The 18693-nt window shown below is 33.0% G+C and overlaps 1 protein-coding gene across 4 annotated transcripts in view; it reads right to left on the reverse strand.

Moving 5' to 3' along the window:
* Positions 1–18693, reverse strand: part of LARP1B (La ribonucleoprotein 1B) — a 96222-nt gene that overhangs the window by 65010 nt on the left and 12519 nt on the right. For 3 of the 4 annotated variants that reach the window (XM_051966497.1, XM_051966495.1, XM_051966498.1), the window contains exons 2-9: positions 18130–18188; positions 17595–17654; positions 15408–15582; positions 10506–10556; positions 8250–8390; positions 5747–5890; positions 5370–5538; positions 1590–1734 (exon numbers count right to left, since the gene is read on the reverse strand). In XM_051966497.1, coding sequence (XP_051822457.1) covers positions 1590–1734; positions 5370–5538; positions 5747–5890; positions 8250–8390; positions 10506–10556; positions 15408–15582; positions 17595–17654; positions 18130–18188 — 944 coding nt within the window. The remainder of the gene's footprint in view (positions 1–1589; positions 1735–5369; positions 5539–5746; positions 5891–8249; positions 8391–10505; positions 10557–15407; positions 15583–17594; positions 17655–18129; positions 18189–18693) is intronic. The other variant, XM_051966496.1, reaches the window with a different exon arrangement.

An 18693-nucleotide genomic window follows, 5' to 3' on the forward strand; every position in this document is an offset into this window, starting at 1 on the left:
TTTTCACTGTGCCACTAGGCTTACCCCCCAGCATTCCATACAATGTACTCTTAAGTATCCAAACAAATTATAAAATAGTAATCAGAATTTAGTTTTTCCCATATACAGCCTAATATCTCAACCATGAAAAGTTTTGATGTTTACTATATAAAACAGTCTTGAAGGAAAATAATTTTATAATATTAAGTAATGAAACATGACCACTTCCTATAATATGGGAAAGGGGGAAACAAATCAATTTGGGAAGTGGGAAGACAGAGAAAGGGAAAAAAAGAATTGATGAAATCTTCACAGATGAATATATTACACTTTTGGTTCTAAATATCTAGACTATACCCTAATGGTCATGAGATCCTTGGAATTTTTGCTACAAAATGAATTAGAACTGAAGTATACAATGATAACAAAGCCGTCATAGAATGTCCTTTCTATCAATGAATAATTTTTTTTAAATATAAGAAACAGAACATAAATTCAGAAGGGGATGCAAATTTTATTTTTTTTCAACTATCATGTTAAGTTTTTCATTTTAAAACAAACAAAAAATAATGCAAGTTCACTATTTCATATACCTTCCTCTTTTCATTTTCTTGTACATTAAAATGTTCAAGATCCAGAATCTTGATCCTAAGTGAATGCCTACCAAAGATTATTCAAAAAGAAAGGGAAAAGAGCAGGTAGGATCGAAGGCAGTGTACCTAACGTATAATTTCATTACACAAATTTCAGTGTTATATTAACATTTTAACATAATTTAACATAATTTCTTCCCTTAAAAAATACATTTTAAATTTAGGTAACAAAAGCATTTTTATTCATCACTGCACTCCAAGGTTAAATCTAAATGTAATTATATATTTAAGCTGGAATTTATTATTTTATTCCCAATACTTTTTTAGCAAAGTTAAAAAAAAAAAAAGATATTAAGAATTCAAATGTTGGGCTCTTTTGGACTGAGTACCTAATATCTTTCTCAACTATCTTAACTCCCATTGTAATTCTCTACTGCTCTCCCAACCACTTAAATCAGTGACCTGCCCATCTTTATTAGTCCCTTCCTACATGTATTCTTCTTTTACTGTATTCTCCCTTTTTATTCTTTTAAGTAGATGTGCCCATAGGTCAATGTTATATGTTCTATTATGGCAGTTGCCATAAAAAGTACTTATGAAGAAAAAATTTCTTCCAAAGAAAGCTTGCCAGACTCAGAGCTATCAGAAACCTTGTTGTTAATGATCAACCAAGAACCCAATGGGTACCTATATCCAAAGAAGCCAAATTGTTTTACATCTTTCTAACGTTTCACCTGTAGCAGATGAGTAATTTTAAAAGAATTAAAATCCTAACTGGGGAGGAGGTGGGGGGAGGAGAAGAGAAAAAGGCAGGCAAACACAACACCACTCCAATTTAAATATGAATCTCAATACTAGTAAAGTCTACTGGAAATTTTGCTGTTAGGAGCAGTCTGTCAAAGATTTCAAAGTACTGATCATTTGGATATGTAAAAAAGACACAAGCTTCTCCCACAAAAATAGAAATGAAATACCAAACATATAATCCAATAAAACGTTTTTAAATAGTATGATTACCTCTAAAATGAGATTAACATTTGTAGTCAGGGCCTGAACACGGTGGAAACTGGCAATCAGAGAAATAGGCAAGAAACCTTGTTCATCCATCTTCCTCCTAAGAAAGAAGTCCCGTTCCAAATTTTCTATACTGAAGTAATATTCGCTGAAGAAAGAAATAAGGAGGTAAACATAAGCTTAATTCTTTTATTAAAAAAAAAAAGCAATGTGTTTGTTCTTTACCACGTTTCATCTGCCACAAAACACATTTTAGCTATGGTTAGCAATAAAAATCATGCGTTAATAATTAGGCAAAATACTAAGTAAACTGCAACAGGAGAAAAATGGCTTATCATAAAAGTCATGTAGTCTAGCTGTGAAATCTAAGAAATCTCATAAAAATTTCCATGCCTCCCCCAAATTTGACATCACATTTCAGTAGGAAAATAAGTAAAACTTTGCAATGAAAGTAATTATGCAGGTGGAAGGAAATGGGTGAATCTGCATTTTCCAAAAAGATGAGTGATCCAATATATCAGTCTTGCCAGTACCAATAATTAACTAGCCTCTCATTTGTTATCAATGAATTAAACATTATTTTACTAGAATTAAACTTGCAAGACTGTCTCAAGCACTGAGAGTAGCAGCAAAAGAATTCTTCCTTTCTCTTTCCTAGATATTTAACCAGGTAGATAGCTTTTCTAAGTTATTTCAAAATAAAAACAGAAGTATACTACTTAAAACCAGCAAAGAACAAGTTATGCTTTACTGTTCCACCACATAAAAGCAAGGTCTACAACTTAAGTTCCTTTTTTATCTAGCAAAAGGCAAAAAATACTTCTTAAGTCTGAGACAGTAAAAATCATTTGCTAACAATGTCCTCCCCACTTCCTGACTGAGTGGAACAGCTAAGAACAAAGGTCTTCAAGGATATCATTCCAAGAGTGAAGGAACCAAGCACAGTTTAAAGGCTAATAGATCTTCTGGAGAACCGTGAGGACTTTCTCCCAATAATAAATGCTTGATAACAATCAGAAACATCCAGAAGAATAAACAGAAAACACTGGGACATTATGAAAGACAAATTTGCCACAGCCTTTGAGAATGAAACCTTTCAAACAGCAAGCCTCATATGAAAGGTAGGCAAATTCCTAAGATAAAGATTTAAAATTAAAGGGACATATTAGGAAAGCACAGAAGGGAGGGAAAAAAAAAAAAAAAAAAAAAAAACAAGAATACAAGTTTCAAAATACCAACAAAGCAAGTATTTCACCTTCACTGATAAAAAGACTTGAAATTAATAATCGGCTTCTGTAGCATGTTTCCCTAATGGGAGAAACAAGCAGAAATAAATTTTCCAGGTTGGGCATGCTACAGACAAAGCTCATAGCCTGAAATTTTCACATATATACGTTCATATTATATATAAAATATTTATTATATATTCATATTATATATATATATATATATAAAATATGAATACTTAAAAACACTTGAGTGTCTAAGAGATAATTCTTCAAAAAAGTCATTCTAAATACAAAGAAAAAAAAAAAAAAACAATACCACCTGCTCCTGAAAACAGTCGTTTGGGACTCCTTTGGTAAATCTTTAATGACAAGCAGTTATTTTGCAAGTTTTAATCCTTAAAACAATTTGGTGGTAGTTATAGTCCGATTATCTCCCAACTATCCTACCAAAAACAAAAGTTAAAAGTAAAAGCCAGACTAGAATATGTACTCTGAAAGTTTTAACTTTAACTTTTTAAACTGGAAGCCAAAAAGAAACGTGATATTTAGGATTTCTCCTTTTTTGAAAAATCTAATTCATGTTTCAGAATTCTACAATGAAAAATTCTATTCTCACTTAAAAATGGTTAGTGTCATGAAATGATTGTCACATAATTGTTAACCATGATAATTCTCAGAGGGTTACAGTGTAGCCACTGTCATGGGTATAAAGCTTTGAATCATGGCATGACCATATTCTTAAGTAATTCTGAAATGACTACAGAGTATAGTTTGAAACCACTAGTCATGGCTAGAAATAATCAAGAATTTGATCCAAGTTTATTTTTAAAACTTTTTTGCTCCTTGCTATTCTGTAGCATTTCTTGATTTTTCCCTGACTTGGTCTCAATGACACAAAATTTTAAAGATTGATTTAACTGCATTTTCCTCCTTACTTCAAATGCAAGAGGGAAATTAAAATTACATCTCTGGTGGTTTCTGGGGTAAAAAAAAATCTAAACACTTAGTAGAAATTTCTAGGAGGCAAAGGCCTTTGGTAATACTCCAAACTATGTCTCTATGTCCTCCAACAAACAAAGATCAATAAAAATCAAGTTAACAAGCTGTCTTAAGCCTTGTACTAAATTGCCAAAATCTGACGCTAAAAACAAAATATAAATGAAAATAAGTCCAAGAAATCACGAACAACACTATGTCTGACTTTGTGCTGAGTGTCAGAGGGGACATTATCATGTCCTACCTTAGAAGCTCTGGATTCTACACTGCATGACCAGAAATTTTGCCAACACTGGAGTGGCTCTGCTCCTCCCTCACTTGTCTGAGGACAGTGGAGGCCGATTATCCTGACAGGGAGCTGCATGTCCACTGTCAGGTCTCAGAAGGGGCCTGGCAGCAAGAGTTACAAAAAAACAAAATGAAATTAAGTGGTTTGAGAGTGAAAGCCAAATGCCAGACACTTTCTGCCCATGAAAAGGCCTTTTTCTGTGACAACTGTAACAACAAAAGAAGCAAGAACAAAATAAACAAGCCGCTTCACGTATTATCAGGAAAATTAAATCTGCCATGATGGCATCTCAGAAGAGCATCCAGTTGGTGCCGATAAAGAAAAATATTTGCCAGTAATAGGCAAAGTCTGCTTTCTTTTTAATAGTAGGATTCAATTTTCGTTTTACTAACCCTTTCATAAATAGCCTTCCTGAATGTTTTTTTGCATTTGAAAAAAGGATTTCACATACCTGAAAATTAAATACACAGATCTTTTGGGAACATAGTCCTACTGCTGTCTCTTTCTCTCTTCCATAAAATAAAGCAAAAAACAAAAAACAAAAACAAAACAAAAAAAAAAAAAACAGTACAACCACTAATGCTTAATAGTACTTTTTTTCAATATACAAAAGAACAGACTAAAGGAGCCTCCAAGTTAAAATGTTAACAGGGATAGGAGCTACTCAACTCACTCTAGTGACAACATCACAAAAACAACTCAAACACCGCTACCAACAGGAGCCAGACACCTAATCTCGAAAAGTCAAAATAAAAGAGAAACAAAACAAATCAACCAGACCAGATTTAGAATTCATTCTCAACTGATAGATGCATAAGATCATCACAACCATTTCCTTTCACTTTTCATTCAATTTATAAAATTAAAGTGGGCTAACCAATTTTAACTGAGTTGGAAACACAATTTACATTCTTAATTTAATCACTGATGAGAAATTATGCTTTGAAAATATGTTCCTGATATTTCCAGCAATTCTTCTTAAAAATATAAAGGGCATCTTCCCATATTAACTTGCATATATCTATCTCACAGGGTACAAAAAATATTCCAATATTGAGAGAAAAAAGATCATTTTATAAAGACTGAGTCAACTACAGTCTACTTTATTAGAATGAAAATACTTTCCCCAACAAACAAAATAGAAATGGAAAATTGCTGTATTTCGCAACTTTACCAATGTATTTTTTGAAAAAAAAAAAAACAAAACATGCTAACATTTAAGTTATAGAAGTTTATGAATCCATCTACTTACATGCACAATCTACTTACATTTGCCGCTTAATGTATTCTTTGAGCAATGTTTCATCCACAGAATACATTTGAACTCCTGTACCATCATCATAATAATACATCATGCTAGTGTTAAGTTCTGGTTGAAATGGCTGATCAGTTCTTTCACCATGTTGTTCTCGATAACCATACGAATATTCAAAGTTCACTTCAAAAAACATGAAAAGAAAAGATTACTCAATATTATAATGCAAAATATTCATAAACACACAAATGTCTAATTTTACACTATCATGACACTCAGTAAAACATTCATATTTAAATATTTTGGGTAAAAACAGAAGAGGAGAAACAACTTAATAAAATCAGAAATAATTTTAGTCCACTCTAAAGAAAACAAAACACTTCAGTCATACTTCGAGGATTTCCTCTGCCTCGTCCTCTTCCCCGGCCACGTCCTCTTCCTCGACCTCTAAAGCAACCTCGAATATTACCACCTTCACTTCTCACACTGGAAACTTCATCTTGATCATCTCTCTTCTCTCTATCACGTCTCCAACCTTTTCAAAAGAAAATTAGATAGGTCATTCTGTTGATTAATTATCTTTTTTGGGGGAGGAGGGAGGTTTACAAAGGAGATTCTATAGGGATCGATGAGTGGAAATAAAACAAAAAACAACTGACAAGTCTATAAAAAATGTATTTTTTAAAATAAAATGCAAAGCAAGCATGACACAGTGATCACATGACCATTATCACTGTATTTCTTTTTATACTTGAACAGAACTAAACCTAATTCCAAAGATTAAAATCTAAATAAGCTCTAATTTGGTGCTGTTACCCCCTTCCCTATACCAAAATCAGACTATTTGAAATTATGCAAGAAATTAACAACTCTCTATACCTGACAATTAAGTCTCACAATTAGCCATTTACTCCAACTTAAAGTTGGTATTAAATAGGTACCCATAAATTGAAGATCTGAAAACTACTATACAGGAATCAATTGCTGGCAATAAAAAATGTCCATTTTATGCCTAATGTGCCTGAATTGTGTGGCCAATGATAAAAGTTAAGTTGCATGAAAAAAAGGCCTCATTCTTTTTTAAAAAATGTATGGCTTTTTCTTCATTCAACTAAAGGAGTCAATTTGATGCAATAGAAGGACAAGCATTCTGCATTCAAAATCCAAGTTCTTTTACTTATAAACTTGGGAAAAGTGACTTTTACATTTGTAGTATTCAGTTCATCTATAAAATAAAGAAGTATTGGATTAAATGTGTTCTAAATCTAAGAAACAATGAACTTCTTACCTAAACCCTATTTTTTAATGAGGATAATATAAATATTAAGAACAAGGTATTTAGGGAAAAGATTAGAAAGAGAATATATTATCAAAAGAGAATTGTGTTAGCTACTGTTGCCCATCAAACCATTTTCAACCACTATGATATACCAGAAAAATAGAAAAATTCATCTTATACAGTTAATTGGTCATTCCTATGAACTTTTCTAATTAAAGTGTAGTTTACACAAACCCAGAGTCACATATTCCAGGCAGTAATAGACAGGCAGCATTGCAGAACCATAGCCTCTTCCTTCTCTTATGACCTGTATGTGCACATTCCTATAAAACCCACCTCTCTACAGAGTTCGCTTACGATGCTGAGGGTTTTCTTCAGATCTCTTGGCGTTATGTGGTATCAACAGCAACCATGAGCTAACCTATCTGTATTATCCCTTAGGTTTAGTATGTGCAAGGCACACTGTCTCTTGTCTCTAGAATGCCTTCTATGCCACTTCATACATAAAATTTACTGCTGGTAGTGTATTTCAATCTTTTAACTCCCACTATTGATTTTTTTTTTATTCTGCAGACTTTATAATATTCTCTAATATAGTCACATTGAATGAATATTAGAATGTTGAAAAGGGTAGAGCTTTTCAGAGAGGAGGTTGGAATTACTGGAATTACTTAGCATAAATTTTTTATAAATGTTATTGTATCTGTACTGATATTTTAAATGACTTAAACCAAACATAGAATTATTTTAGTTACCAGAAAAACCTAGTCAGAGATCACTCTATTTAACACCATGCTAGACACAGGAAGTTTTCTTTGTATGGTGTGAATTATGGGAGAAGATAAGAGACTTCAAATAGTCACAAAATACTGTACCAATCATTACAAAGGTACTACAATCAAAACTTGAAATAAAATCCATAACCATTCTTGACATGCAGTCTCTTAGCAGTGTTTAGCACACAACACAGTAAGAACGTGATAAAATGCTTTTTCTTTCATTCGTTTCTTTCATTCATAGAATAAATTCATTTCCTTTGTTTACAAGTGAAGCATAAAAATCTAACATTATACCACAGTTCATCAGATGTCCTAAGAAGCATAATGCTGATTACTATGATTATTGAGAGTTCTTGAAATCACCCTATCTCTGCTAATATTTACTGAACACTACTTAACTAAATGACTAGAATGCTGGAAGTGTAACAAGAGCCCCAATTCTGCAGTGGAACTTGTTTCCTCATCAATAAAAAAAGTACTAGAACTAGAGGTTTACACACCCTCATCTGTGTAAAGCATTTTGCAAACCTTTACTTCAAAAGGAGATCAGTTACTCTTAAGAGGACAGGGACCAGACCCATGATTTCCCTGGAACAGGCATTTCAAAAGTGAAGAAATCTCTCAGGGCCGAATGAGTTGTCTAGAACAAGGTGTAGTTAGCAAGTCTCCTGACCAGAACACTGAGAAACACCCTTCCCCGTCTAGTCTACAGCCAGTCTAGCTATTATGCTACCTTCTTTAAAAGATAACATTTCATAAAAACCTTTCCCACATCCAGCGAGTCTGGCTCTAGGAATATTTCTTTAGCCCTTTTTACCATAAGAACAGTTACTTACTTCGTGAATCATTTCGTCGGTTGTTATGTGCAGATTTATTTGCTTCTGGTTGAGATCTTGAGCTATTCCGAGATCCTGGTCTTTCTTGGCTATCAGGTCTTACATCATCTAAATGAAGTGGTACCCACTTGTGCTTATTAGCTTAAAGAATACAAAACAGAATCTTTTTGAATAATAATTACTACCATTTTCCTAATGCTTAAAAAGAAAATTTGAAAAAGAAATTTGAAAAAAAAATCATAAGGCTGGTATTTTAAGAGATTTTAAAAAACAAATACTTTTAACTTTTGGAAACATATCACCTGAAATCACTATTATTGAATTTGAACAACAAAAAATGAAGAAGCAATTCTGGAAAAAAATTTATTTACATGTGAAATATGAAAAAGAATAAAAGCAAAAGAAGTAACAATGCTTATCTACTCTTAAGGTCATAATTGTGGTATATTTAATTATCATTTCTTCTGCATTTATGAAGTTCTGAATTGCTTAAAAGGCCTCTCTTAATGATTCAAATAAACATTTTGCATCTTCACAACAAAGGCAGGTATTTGTAAAGGAAGATGGAAATCAGTGACTTTACTTTTAGATCCATAAAATTACTCCAATCTTTTGTACTGAGTTGCCCCAAGAAAAATATTGTCTAAATACTATTATGAAACATTAAAAACGATTTCCCTCTCACCCAACTTATTGAAGAGAGGCCTGCCACCTTCACTATTACCATATTTTATACTACTTTATCATGATGCAATATTAATACCTCATCTATGCCAAGGAATTATTAAAGAATGAGGTATCTCATGTAAATGAATTAAAAGATCATCATTTTAATTTGATTATTTAATCATTTTTATAGGAATATTTCTAAAACTAAATCAAACAAATATTGAAAAACCATTAATGCTCATGTTTGGAAAATAGCAGAATTGTAATCTAGGAATGAAATGAGGCATATTGTTAACATGAATAACTAAGTAATTCAGAAAGACCAGTATGATATAATTCAAAGAATTAAAATAGGGCAATCAGTTCAGTATACACAATCACATCACACAGTTCTTTCTTTTCTCATACCTACTATCTATATTATGTCACATGCTTGTATGTGTGTGTGTGTGTGTGTGTGATTACACACTGATGCTTAGGATACATACTAAGTATCATATTTAACTTCTGGGTGACTACTATGACCACTATCTTGTGGTGCACTATTAGAGAGGTCCTTTAAACTGAGACAAAGTTTCAAAATCAGCATCATTCTATGCCATCCCCTATTTCCACCACAAGCAATAGGTAAGATTGGGAAAAATTAAGTAAAAAAAATGTGGCATAACACCACTATGTCCCTACCTTCTACTCCTTGACAAACCAGATATATAAGTAAAGGCAGCAAGGAAATCTCAGCAGATTTAACAAACTCTTTCTAAAAATACTACAAATGCACGCCTCCTTGCTAATCAGTTTAATCAATCAAACCTATCAGAGTCCAGGTGAATTATACATTGTACATTTTGGAAAGAGAAGAGGCATCTTAGATCAGCATTTGGCCTATACTAAGGAATCTGAAACGGCCCTAAGGTCCCAGGCAGACACTGAGTAGTTATCTGAATGGTAAAGAAAAAGAAGGCAGAAAATAGAGGAAAAGTCCAAGAAGGGACACGAAATAAACAAAATGTTGGGGGGTTTTTTTCTTCCAATTTTATTAAATACCCTAGGATAGCTAATTTAATAGTATTAAAAGTTACCAATAGTGATGGGAAAAGGAAGACCTATTTGGAATCAGACTATAAATACTAACTTATTCCAGTCCCATTCAATCCCCCTGCCATGAACAAATCCCATTCAGTTTGACGATGGCTTTATTTAATTTCTACTGTTCATCCACTTGGAGATGAAAATGGATAAAGGTGGTGGCAATGCTTGCTCACCTGGTCCTCTTTTCTTTCTGTATTAGTCATTACTGTACAGGATCCCTTAAAACATATCCTAAATCTTTCCTTTCCTTGCCATCCAAGGTGTCCTTTTTAATATTCCTGCTTCCTAAAGGTTCTCACTGTTTCTATCCTGCTCTGGTCTAAGTAGTCAGGCGAAGTTCTGAAGGATCACTCATTCAGACTTCCCCAATAGAGGAAGAGGCAGAGCTCTGAAATGAGAAACTTAGATTCCTTCCTATAATCAAAAAGTTTGCCTCAGAATATGTAGGGCTTTATTATACTTTTATAATTAGAAATAACAAAACCATAATGGATTTACCTGAAATTGACAAAGAAGTCCTCACACAGGATACAGAATATGGCAGGTTTCCTGTAGGGTGGAGCAAGCCACCAAGAACACATCAGCTCCATCCTTTACCTTCCAAACTGGCAGGTGATACTAAGTGAACTCAAGCTCATAACTTAGTCCTTTCCTCCAACTTCTGACTTGCAACCCATATTCAGGTAGTACCATTTTTCACAATCATTACTTATTCAAATTTATTGTAAAAATTTGTTTCCCAAAGTCTTCACTAACTTATTTATCTACAGCTATAGAAGGGCCCCAGATAGACAATAGCTTCTAAAGGAATCTAAGAAGGAAATGGTTCCTGCAATTTAGCATTTGGGAGGGGAAAAAAATTCTTCAGGATGATTAAACAAATTTTTAAACAAACACCCTTAGTTTTAAAAGTATAGGGCTACCTATTCCTTCCACAATCTATCTGTCTGTCTGTCTGTATATATGTATGTATGTATTTTCCAGCATTTTTTTCCTTTAAGGCTACTATGGGGTGAAGGGGAGCAGAGCAAAGAATAAAAAAATAATCAGAAGGCCTAGATTCAAATGTATTTGTTCTGCACATGCTCAGAACTTAAGTCCTTGTGAATACTATCAAGCAAAACTAAGTGCTACAATGTTATTTATTTTTAAATAACTACTTTTTAGTGCAGGGATCTTATAAAAAATAATAATGTATCTGTTATAGATGTTCTAGATGGCCTGAAGCCTTAAATCATCTCCAAATAATGCTTCAAACTCTTATTAAATATTCAATAACCACATTATGGTCAGACTATTTTAGAGATAAAATTTACATTTCAGTAGCACTGTAGCTTCTAAGTACCACAGAAAAATATTTTACAATAAAGTGATGAGACCGCAAAATAAATAAGACTGAGTGGTGCTTCTGTGCCCACTTTACAGAATATTATCAAGGATAAAGAGTGCTATTAACATAAACAGCATTACAAAGAAAATCACAGGCTCCATTTTTTGTGTCAGCACCAGTAACATGTCTTTGAAACATTTCTCAATTTCCTAATGGGCTTTTTTTCTTTTTTAAAAAAAGGCTAGATTAAATACTTTTCAAGATCTTTTCCAGTACTGCAAGGTAATGATTTTAATATTTGAAACACAACTATAACATTGTAAATGATTATTCTTATAGTTAATGTATTTGTTATTAAGATGGGTTAGGATTATCTATTAATTGATACTGACCAAAATTGAGGATTAATCAAATACCTGTAATCTTTGGGGCTGTCAAATACTTAAATTTAGAAATTCTAAAAGGGGGGAAAATGACTATTCCAGTACATAATTATTCAGTTTCCTTTATAGGACTAATATATTATTCACAAATTAATTTACTCATACAACTGAATTTGGGTTTTTTAGAGAAGGAAAGGTTGGGGTACACAACCTCAACTTCCTACCCATAAAATTTGGGCAACATATTCAAAAGGCCAAATAAGTAAAAAGCCAGTAAGGTCCCTGAAAAAAAATCTTTTAACCAAATAGAACAGATTGGGGGCAAAACATTTGTACAATATTGCTACTTTTGTGCATTTTGGATTTTTGTTTCATCACAAGGAATAATTCAATCTGGAGGAACAAGGAGGGGTTTGTGTTCTTTTCCCTAGGAATGACTTAGATAAAAGCATTACTAAGACTTTTCTTTTTTTTAAATGAGGAGTAAGGGGAGGAAGCAGAGAAGCTGAAAAGGGAAAAGACTCTTGCCAGCAAATGTTATTTTTATTACTGTAACTGTATTTCTGCATCTTTCTAGAATATACTCAACTTTTTCCAAGAATGTTTTCAATAATTTTTAAAAGCCCATACAACTGTTTAAGTAACTTTCTTAAAATAGAAAGTATATTATTATAAAAAACTTGGGATCTATACCTCAGCTTTACCAGACATCATCAATTTTATCCCAACCCTCCATTTGTATATTTACATACCTCCCTTTCCATTAGTTACATACACAAATTGGATCAATGACAATTCTCAATGTGTCTGGAATTTTTTTGCCTTTTTTTTTTTTTTTTTTTTTTTTGGGTAAAAGAGTTCCAGGAAAAAGAGAAGAAAATGTTCCTGATATTTCTTTCTTCTTTGTTTAGATTTTCATTTCCATTTACTTCCAAGAGTAGCTTTTGCTTCACAAAAGTTCCCCTTAAAAAGCCTAACCCCTTTCAAAGAGTGAGGTGATGAGCATGGTTCAGACAGATGTCCTATGGATGAAGAATCAGGATTCCTGGGTCTGCTCCTGACTCTGCCATTAATGACCTTTGTGACCTCAGACACTTCCATGCACCACAATATCCTCAGCTATAAAAATACATCCAGATTTTACCTAACATCACAGAGAACTCTTAAGGTCCATTAGACCACATGCCACATGACAATGGGATATTATTTTTTAATATTCATAGCAACAATCACATGGTGATTTTTAAACTCCTAAAATGTTTTTTTCTGAAGGAAAAAAAAAGTTCTTGAATCCTAACAGTGTGCCAAAAAAAAAAGTTGAAAATGAGCAGAGACTGCATTTGAAGCAACTTTGTGCATCTGGAGAAAGAGGTTAACAATCTCATGAATTATTTTATTTTCCTGTCAGATCAGGTCTAAAATACCTCCATGTTCTGGATATCATACTTCAAGAACATCATTCCCGGTCAGCTGGAGAGCCAACAGGCAATTTAGACAAATGTGATCTGGAGAAGAGAAGATTTCAAGAGAATTCAGACACCTCAAGAGCTGAGCTACCCTAGTATGTATGTAAATGACCAGCGTGTAGAAGAATGGTCAGAGTGTCCAGAGGGCAGAAATGCGAACAACAAAATTACAAAATCAAATTTAGGCTTAAGGTAAAAAAAAAATATGCTGACAATTAAAGTTATCCAAAAGTAAAAAGAGCTACCTTTAAGGAAAGTGACACCTCCCCCTTCCCAGAAATCTTCAAAAAAGGCTCACTTGTTAAGTTTGTAGCAGAGAATTTCTTGTTCATTTAGAAGATGGACTAGATAGGCTATGAGGTAACTTTCTACCTTCATATTATCAGAGAATGATAAGACTAAATTTCCAATATTCAGTTTTACTATTGAATTTTTACTTCAAAAACAAAACTAACCAATTCAACAACCAGAACCAGTCAACTGTCAGTGCTGACCATGTAGAATGGGATGCATGTTTCAGGACCAAAAAAAGGCAAATGCCCTTGATTTTCAAAAAAGTTAAAGAAAATGAAATCTGAAAACCAGAAGTTCAATCTTATTGCTGGAAAAAATAATAGGATACATATTCAAAAATTTAAACTACAATAGGATAGTATGATCATCAAGAGTCAACAGGGCTTTCATATCAGCCTTAACGAACACTTTTTTTTTTTTTAATAGGTCATTAAAACTGATTCAGGAGTTAAACAGAAATACTTTATCTAGATGACAGAAAAGTATGTGATAAATTTTCATATTTATCCTTGTAAATAAGGGGGAATATGAATTGACCAATAGGCTCAGAACGACATTAAAGTATGGACCCAAAGTTATTTAATGGTTCCACAGCAGCTTAGCAGACAGTTTGTAATAGTATGCCCCCAGGATATGTGCTTGTCCCTTGCTGCTATATGTTTTAGACAGCCTAGATCAAAGTCTAAAGAGCTACATGTAGCTGAAAATAATTGGGAATGATAACTAACACACAGAACGCCACAGAAGAATCCAAAGCCTTGAGAAACTGGAAAATTGGGCTGAATCAAATGAGATAAAATGTTATGTGGCTAAGATTTTATACCGGAGTTCCAAAATTTCTATTTCACAAGTCTATGATGGAGGAAGCATGACTAGAGGGTAGTCCTTTTGAAGAGATTTCAGGATTTTTCAGTAAACTCAAAATGATTCAACAATGTGGCATGGGATCCCAACAAGATAACCAGTCCAAAGATAGAGAATAAACAGAATGAATCAAGCATTAACCTTATTTTTTTTCCCTCTCCTGTCAAACATCATCTGTAATACTGCATTCAGTTTGGTGAACACCTTATTTTTCATAGAGAATAACCAAAGAAATGCTATGATAATGAAAAGCCTCAAGATGATTCTATAAGGTTAGCGGAAGAAACAGGAAATTTAAGATGCAGAACAGAAAACTTAGGGGTAAAATGCAATAGCTGTCATCAAGTATTTGAAAGGTCCCAATTTGAAAAGGGAATTAACCTTGTTCTTGTCAGGCACTAGAAGGTAGACCTAGAAACAAGGTAGACATAGGAACATGGTTTAAAATGGAACAGAAGTAGATTTGTGCTTGATGTAATAAAACTTCCTAACAATTAATTACAACTATCAAAATGAAATGGGATGTGTCTCAGAAGACAATAGGATTTTCACCTAAGAAAGTTTTCAAGGAAAGGCCAGATTGTAGAAGAGATTCTCATTAAGATATATGCTGGACTAGATCAGGAATTCCTTACTTTTTTTTGTCTCATGGAACCCTTTTGGCAGCTTAGTAAAGACATTTCTTACAACATTTCTTAGTATGTTTTTAAATGCAAAACAAATTTTTTTAAAGTTATCAAAATATTTAAAAAACTAGTTCACAGATTCCAGCTTGAGATTTTCGTCAAGGTCCCTTCAATTTTAAAATATGACTAGAAATGATTGAGTTCCTTCCATTTTACCTCCATTTTCATCAATAGTATCTTCCTTTTCACAAACAGATACTATGATGATAAGTTAATGGAAATCAAAATTTTGGAAATGCTGGCCTCAAGGAAAACCTCAAATGAGTTGCTCTTGCACATGTTTCACTCAAAAGCACTCTCTCCTAATCAGTGATTGTACAGCTTATTCTTCATTAACATTTATTCTTCAGTAAATTATCAAAAGAATCTAGACCAACCTCTCTTTCTTTGATTATTTGATTGAGCCTCATCCTCACTGACATTTTCTCCAGGGCCATCAAGCTTTGCTTCACGGTTTTCTTTACTTTCACTGTTGGTTCTCTTTTCAACCTTTTCTTCCTTTTCTTTTCTGTTTTGGGGCTTCTTATTTGGTTGACTGGTGACATTCTGGCACTGTAAAAAATTTTGATGAATTATCATAACACTTTGACCATTGTAATTAAACATTAAAAATGTGAGAATATATTTAAAATTAAAATCAACAAATCATAAAAATAAACGCCACTAAAAGCTAAGCTCATAATAAGGCCCTAAGTTACTTTAGCTTCTGAAAAATCTAAAGAGTCAACTTAAAACATTTGGATGAAATAATCACATGGTAAGCCAATGTGAAATATTCACTAGATGACTAGTATACCTTAGCTTTTAATAACGGTCAGTTTTCTTGAGTAAATTAAATCTATATGGAGATTAAACTATATAACACAGTTTTTTTAAAAAGTGCAGTGATATGACCTTTATGTGACCTTAGAAATTCATGACAGGCTCAACTCCAACTTACAGGCAAATGGCTGATCTGCTATCAGTGAAGGGAGTTTTACATTAGGAATGTCCTGTGGCTTGCAGTTAAATTCTATAATGAAGTAACTTTTTTTTTGGATTTATGTCACAGAACAGTGTATTTGTACACTGTACAGCAGTAAACATCTAATACTTCGAAATTACAAATGACAACACAAAAATTTAAGTTAGCAAAAACCCTGGAACACTTGGGAGGCAGACTTCACACATTTGTCACAGTGCTAAAATCATTAACAATGAACTGTTAATTCTGATCAATAGCCTCTAGTGAGATAATATAAACAAAAAGATGAAACCAAACTGATTAATATTTAAAATCCATAACAATTCTTGTAAAGGGATAATGGTACATTTTTTCACCTCAGAGGGGAGATGGGATTCTATGGCGAATGTTGGATAAATTGTCTCATGGAGTCATTACATCTGATGTTTTTACTTATTTATATTTATCAGAAGAGTAAGGGACAGTCTTTTCTCCCAGAAATTACTGATATTTACACAGGAACAGGAGCTATTCCTTCTAGAATTAACTATCAACCCCTCAATTTGATATCTATAGCTTTTTATAGCCCAGCTTTTAAAGTCCATCCTTCAGACTTCAAGTACCCTTTAATAACTCTATTTTAGCCAAACAAGCCTCTAACTTGCTATTCCTCTACCAGGTCATTCTACTTCCCATCTCTAAGCTATTGTGTGGATTTTCCTCTATTTCTAGATTCTATTTCCTTCCTTGTCCCATTCTCTTAAAAATCATAGCTTCCTCCAAGTACAGCAGGTCAGATGCTGCCTTATAGGACAAAGTCTTTCCCTATTACTCGAGTTGTTAATATACAAATTAAATGTACATATGTGTAACAATGCTGAGCTGGAAGTCAAAAAGCCTTGAGGGTTCAAATATTCTTCTGATATTTACTAAGTATAACCCTAAGCAAGTCACTCAATGACTCAGACAGACTTGGTTTGGGGGAAAAGTTCCTCATCTTGACAAAAATCACAGATACTTTAAGTCTGTATTACACATTATATCCTATCAGAAAATTTAATCTCTTTTAAGGGGAAATCTATTTTTTATGCTTTGTTCCCAATCCTAGAACTACTACCACAGAATTACTGTTTGAAAGAAACTAGACAAGGATTAAATCTTTTACTAAAATTCAAACAACATTAAACCTTAATGTCTTAACATAAAGGAACTTTATATTATTAACATTGACATCAGATATTCACAGATTGTGATCTTGGTAAATGTGATAATAAATGATGTAAAACTTTGACACTGTAATAAAATTAATTAAATTCCACTTTGCGTAACAGTAGTTAATAACCTTATAGGTTCCAATTCTCACCCTAACAGCTACTATCCATATGAAATTTCTGAGAAGCAAATGAAATATCTATAAAACACTTTATTAGTATATACATATTGTTATCATCTCAGCCAAGATAGTTAAAGGACTACTTGATTTCTATATACCTTCTAGCTCTAAATCCTATGATGGTAGACTGTGCAAGCTGACGTTTATCTGAACAGTATGAAAATCATGCTGCTTTGTGGCATCTAAGTTAATTTCTTTTTAATAAGTTCAAAAATATAAAATACTTACTTCATTGTTCACTAACTCACTTGGTGTTGGCCAATTTGTGATGTCACTGAAATCACTAGCCTGCAAAGCAACAAAATAATCACTCTGAAATGCTATAAAAATACTTTCATATAATACATATAGTAAAGTGTATGAAAAGTTATAATCGCTGGTAGATATCCAAGACAAACAAATCAAGCAATTTTCAATCATACAAGCATTTTAATACATAAACAGGAAAAAAGCTGCCAAAGATCAAAAAACTCTTTCAAAACAATTGCTGAGCATTAAAACTTTAATTCTAATAAATTTATGCAGCTATGAGCCAAATTAGGAGGCAGATATGTATACAGGACACTGAAACAATCTCATCTCTCTTTTTCTCTCTTCATGTACCCATTAATATTACTTTTTATCCTATTCCAACCTGAGCTTATCAAATGGCATTTGGGGGGAGTGGGAGACTGCTACACTAATCACAAAAATAAGTATAAATCTAGATCCAGAAATTCTTAATGTGAATCAATTTCATTTTATTTCTTGAAAAAAGACATACCTTGTTGGTTTTCTTTGTCTTGGGTTTTCCTGCTTTTATAATTTTTGTGGAACTTAGTTCTAAGGGAAAAAAGGATGTTATTACTTTTATGACTTTAACTTCAAGAATTTTTTTCATATGCAAAATGCAGTTAGTACTGAACTTTACAGTCTAAAACATATACACTCATTCTACTCATTTCTCCCATTAAGAAATCACACGGTTCACAATATCATTTCTGGTTAACAGTCTTCTTCTAAAGCATTAAAGCCAACAGTACCTTGATAGACTATAAAACTAGAATAACTAAAGCATTCTTAACAATTAAATTAAAATAAGAATTAATGTGTCTCTTAGTACAGGAGCTCTCATAAACTGATTTTACCTATTTCCTACCTAGGCAGGTGCACTTTTTCCTTAGACAGACTATTTACCCACCCAATATTCCCCCTCTCTCCACTTCTCACTCCCAGGGGGATTCACCAGATTGGTTCTGACCTCAGGTACAGACAACAAATTGCCTAAGCCAAAGTGCAACTCAAAATTCCAAAGCTCAAATAAGCCATCCACCAGCCTCCGCCTCCA

This window comes from Antechinus flavipes, chromosome 6 (assembly GCF_016432865.1).
Source record: "Antechinus flavipes isolate AdamAnt ecotype Samford, QLD, Australia chromosome 6, AdamAnt_v2, whole genome shotgun sequence".
Lineage (NCBI taxonomy): Eukaryota > Metazoa > Chordata > Mammalia > Dasyuromorphia > Dasyuridae > Antechinus > Antechinus flavipes.